Here is a 5522-nt window from a genome sequence, read left to right as displayed (position 1 = left end):
CTGCACAATAGTCCTCATACTTTCATAGATAATCATTTGACACTATAAATTATACTCCATCCGTCCCATTAAAGATGACCCACTTTCCTTTTTGGTTTATCCCAACTAAGATGATCAATTACTTAAAATGGAAACCCTTTTATCTCTACTTTATCCCCTCTGTCTTACTTTTCTCTCTTCATTTAACACACTAAATAAAGTTGCATAAAATCCCGTGCCGCCCAAGAAAGGGGTCATCTTCCTTGGGACGGAGGGAGTATAACCTTAGTAGATTACGTAATCAGGTCAATCAATAAATAGTCATAAATATTATACAATCTTTAGACTATTATGTTGGACCATATTAAAATGTTCCAACATACTATTGTTAGTGATATTATTTATTTAATTTTTGTGTTGTGTCACTCTTTATTTTTTATCTGGAACATCATTAACATGATAAGTATAAATAATATGGTAACAAAAATACTAAAAAGAAATAAACACACATGCATAATAATACTTCTTCCGTCCATAAAAAATAAACGAAGTTATAAATGACATGAGTTTTAATGCAAAATTGGTAAAATAAAAGAAAGAAAAGGAAAATGTGGTAGAAGTAGTGCTATTGGATTGTGGGATCCATATTTAGAATGATGTGTATGATTAGTATTGGTTTAAAACTTTTATTTTTTAGAATTTGTCTAATTTTGGTGGACGACCCAAATAGTAAAACTTGTTTATTTTTTGTGTGTGGAGGGAGTATTTGATGTGATGATTAGCATTTTTAAGTATGCTAATTTATGAATCTAATTATTTACTATAAATATTTTAGTATTTAAATAAAAAATCAGAATCATAGGTTTATAAAAAGAAAAGAAAGAAAAATCATAAGTATTCACAATATTTTGCGTTTTTGACACAACGCCATTTGCTTTCATGTGAGGAACAGGATCTCCTACCCATATTATGTATGCCATCTATAATACCATAACTAAAATCTGTATATTTTCACTACACCATTTTTAGTTTCCACATCATTACTCAAAAAACATGTAACAAAGAGTATATGAGTTACTTTGTATTTTAAATTTCTCTTTCTTCAAATATATCAAAATATTGTCCAAAACAAGTGACGAATTTCATAACAGTTTACATTATAAATGTTTCGGTGTTTAATTTATGTATTCTGCATTTAATTAATGTAATTTTTAATTAGTTGTTCGAATCTTAATAAACAATCAAAATAGTTAGTGGAATTAGAAATTTGAAATGTGACGAAAAAATGGTTGAAGCCGCAAAAGTTATGATTGACTTCCGACTTCGTGGTTTTTTTTTTACTTCCTGACTTCGTTGATGATATAGTCAATTTTGAAATTAGAATAATACTAATTCGGCTCTAAATTTCAATGCTTGGTGTTGGTGGCTGGCGCAGTAGTTGGAAATAATAAATATGAGAAATAAATCATGAGCTGTTTGCACAGCGTACCTAAATTGACTTGCATTTATATTTGTACGTGGACATTACGATTTCCGCCACTCGACATTAGTTGGTATCCAATACACACTTTTTTGCACTAATTTCGTAAATCAACGATCCTTTCATAATGTACCGATATTTGTTCGTTACAAAAATATCTAGACTCGTAAAAACTACCAATTTTGTCCACTCTTTCTGTATTTTATATACTATAATTGATATTCTTATTCTTGTTGTCTCGGATAATTCAGAATTATGCAAACCAACATTTGAATTTCTCCATTTATTTTCCGTGGTTTTACTTCCCTGTCCTTTTGGATAAGAACATATTTATAAAGGCTTATGGGTTCATATAACATTTTTTAATTTTGAAATAAATAGTGTTTCCTCCATGTATATTACAATTTGTCGCTTTGCGAATTTTTTCTAAGTAGTAGAAATAAATTTTCAGTCAACATCTTTATTTAATACTCCCTCTGTACACTAATATATGTCTAATCGTATATATTTTAAGAAATTGTTTCATTTTATGGAAGAAGATGGAAAAAAGTGTGTGGAATATGAATCTTACTTTTACATATTGATATTATAATATAATGTAATTAGAATGAGTTAGTGAAACGTGACATTAGCGGACATATAAAAAAAGAAAAATGAAACATTTAATGACGGACATAAAGAAATTCATGTTTTTCCAAAAGGTTCGATTCCTGCAGCATGGAGTGTGGGAGTAACATTTCTCGAGCTTACTATAGGCCCTGATGGTGGGCACCTTGTAGGTTCGTGGTTGCTAACATCCCCCTTGACGGGCAACTAAATACTCCCACTGTCCCTCAAAATTTGACACCATTTGACTCAGCACGGGTTTTAAGAAATGTACTACCTCTGTCCCCCAAATTTTGACACAGTTTACCATTTCGGTCCGTCCCTAAAATTTAGCACACTTCACTTTTACCATTTTTGGTAGTGGACCTCATATTCCACTAACTCATTCCTACTCACATTTTATTATAAAACTAATACTTTAAAAGTAGGACCCACATCCCACCAACCTTTTTAACTCACTTTCCAACATTTCTTAAAACCCGTGTCGGATCAAAGTATGTCAAAATTTGGGGGACGGAAGTAGTAATAGAAAGTGGGTTGAAAAAATTATTGGCATGTGAGTCCTACTTTTATATATTAATTCTAAAATAAAATGTGAGTGAGAATGAATTAGTGGAATGTAGGGTCCACGACCAAAATGAGTAAAAAGTGAAAGGTGATAAATTTTTTGGTACAGATAAAAAAGAAAATAGATGACAAATTTTCAAGGACGAAGGGAGTAGCTGATGCTGATTTACATACTTTGAGATGGCTGGTAAAGCCAGGATGTGGAGGCCTTTCGGTTTGGGGATTCAATATTTTGCCCCAATGTTTTTCCAAAAGGTGTATAACCGCCATTTTAATAATAGTAGGACTAGTAATTCATTAATTTCAAAATTTCTTCCTGAAACTAACTATGCTTCAATTCCAAATTGCTGTAACAAGCAATTGGCAGTACATCAAGTAATTTAAAAAGAAAACAAATTATATACAGATAAAAAAATCTATGACATATGACAAACTATATTAAGAATCATACTTGTTGATCTTGTTTAATCTCTGTTGTTGGCCTAAATCTGTGCAAGAAATCCCCAATCCAATCCCCAAAATGGAACACAATATATGTTCCAATCCCAGCGATCAAACCATAAGCAATGGAATAGGTCAGAGGCATCAAAATCAGGGTCATAAACGCCGGAATCGCCTGCCGCATATCCGCCCAGTCCACCTCCACCACCGCCTTCATCATCAGCACCCCCACCAGTATCAGCGGCGGCCCCACCGCCCACGCCGGTATCGACGCCAGCAGCGGCGTGAAGAAGAACGCCAGCATGAAGTACCCCGCCACCGTGATCGCCGTCATCCCCGTCCTCCCCCCTTCCCTTATCCCCGTTGACGACTCTATGAATGCCGTCACCGGCGACGTCCCCAGCAGCGACCCCACCACGATCGCCGAGGCATCCGACATGAACGCGAAGTACTGCCCCTCGAATTCGCCAGATTCGTCCGCGAATCCGGCGAAACTCGCCATCGAGTAGAGTGTTCCCGTGGTGTCGAGAATGTCGACGTAGAGGAACGTCACCAGCGCCTCCCAGAAATGCCCCTTCCCGAGGCTCTTAAAACTGAGAGCACCCGCAGTGCTCTCAATTTTATGGATGTCCACAATTTTTTTAAAGTAACTGAAGGCGGCGTCCCCTGCCGGCGTGTCAGGGAATGCCGTCACTCCGGTGTTCCTGAACCAGGAAACGGCGGTTACAAATACGATTCCGTAAATCATGGCCCCTTTAATGTTTCTCACCAGGCAGAAGGCGATTATTATGAATCCCGCGATGCCCAGCCAGAGCGTGGCGCTTTCCATGCGCCCGTGGAGGCAGAGTATGTCGCCAGAAACAGTGCCATTTGGCACCGTTGCGGCAACTGCGGCCTTGGCGGCCGCAGGGCAGCCGCCAAGTGTCACTAATGTGGACGGGCTGAAAGCAATTAGGCCGATGCCTTGATTGCTCTGCAGCCCAATGAAGGCCAGGAAAAGGCCGATGCCGGCGGAGGAGGAGATTCGGACGGGTTTTGGGACGAGCTTGGCGAGCTTGGCGCGGAGGCCGATTGTAGAGATGAGGAGGAAGAGGAGGCCTTCGATGAAGACGGCGGTTAAGGCGGATTGGTAGGAGACGTTGCCAGAGCCGTGGAAGCCGACGACGGTGTAGGCGAAGTAGGCGTTGGTGCCCATCCCGGGGGCGAGGGCGAGGGGGAGATTAGCGAAGATGCCCATAACGACGCAGCCGATGAGGGAGGAGGCGACGGTGGCGACGATGAGGTCTTTCCGGGTTCGCTCGAGGCAGGCGGCGTAGCCGGGATTGACGGGGTGGAATTTGCAGGAGTCGTCGAGGAGGCAGTTGGGGCAGAGGGGGATGCAGTCGGAGACGGAGCAGGGGCCTCCGGAGTCGGAGAGGATGGAGGCGTTGACGGCGAGGATGTAGGCCATGGTGAGGAAAGTGGCGGTGCCGGCGCGGAGTTCGGTGGTGAAGGAGGTGTTGCGCTCGGTTAGCTTGAAGCGCTTGCCGATGCGGGATTTGGCGACGAAGGAGTTGAGGCGGCCGATGTGGGACTGCGGTGGAGGAGAAGGCGGCGGGAGTGGGCCGGTTTCTACTTCCATTGTCGAGAATGGGATTGGGGGGATTTGGGAGGATTTGGGTTAAATTTTCCTTTTTATGGGAGTGAACCCCCCTTTTTATATTGCTTAATGATGCTAGTTTTTAGCTTTTAGATAATATAGTACTCTTATTTTTTCATTTTCCTTTCGCTACTAAAATTAGTTTAAATTATTTGTTTATTTATAAAGTTTTGTAAACAGAGGAAATGTTTTCTTAGTATTCTCTCCTGTACTAAATTTAAGAAGAAGTTGTATTAAAAATAACAAAAGTAAAATTGTTTTTATTCATTAAAAATATGATCCAACCACGTTGAAATAAATAAAAAGGAATACAACTCAGCTATATAAGACGAAGGTAGTAATACTTTAAAGTGAAAATAGATAAAGTAAGAAGAAGGAAAAAGAGAAAAAAATATTTATATTTTTAAGATATATTGAAAAATATATGAATTTAAATGAAAGAGACGAAGTATTTATTAAGATTATGATACCATTGTCACGTTTTTCTCGTCATTGAATTCATTGAGATAGTATTTGTTTCTTCCACCCATCCAACCCTATGTTTTCACATTATAACTCTGCTATTGATTTATCAGAATGTAATTTAGAATCCACTTATGATATTTTCTACCTCATTGCCGTAACTTCCGTAAATTGTTACTAGAACAAAAATGGTTAACAGTTCACCAATTAATAGTTAATTAAATTAAATTAATTGAAAAATCTAACCGAATCAGAAAGTTAAACTTTGTAATTTGAATGCCAAATGTTATGGAGATTCCATGTTCGTGAGATACACGAATCTCGCTCGAAGAATCTGTTATTATTTTA

General features: G+C 38.6%; 1 protein-coding gene across 1 annotated transcript; it reads right to left on the bottom strand.

The window, feature by feature from the left end:
• Positions 1-2771: 2771 nt before the first annotated feature.
• LOC125186715 (adenine/guanine permease AZG1-like) lies at positions 2772-4750 on the bottom strand. Its single transcript, XM_048083144.1, has one exon. It carries the CDS (start codon positions 4692-4694, stop codon positions 3078-3080), a length of 1617 nt encoding a protein of 538 aa, XP_047939101.1. The 5' UTR covers positions 4695-4750; the 3' UTR covers positions 2772-3077.
• Positions 4751-5522: the final 772 nt, after the last annotated feature.

The sequence above is a fragment of the Salvia hispanica genome, chromosome 5 (assembly GCF_023119035.1).
Source record: "Salvia hispanica cultivar TCC Black 2014 chromosome 5, UniMelb_Shisp_WGS_1.0, whole genome shotgun sequence".
Classification (NCBI taxonomy): Eukaryota; Viridiplantae; Streptophyta; class Magnoliopsida; order Lamiales; family Lamiaceae; genus Salvia; species Salvia hispanica.
This window is presented reverse-complemented; position numbering and strand designations above follow the sequence as displayed.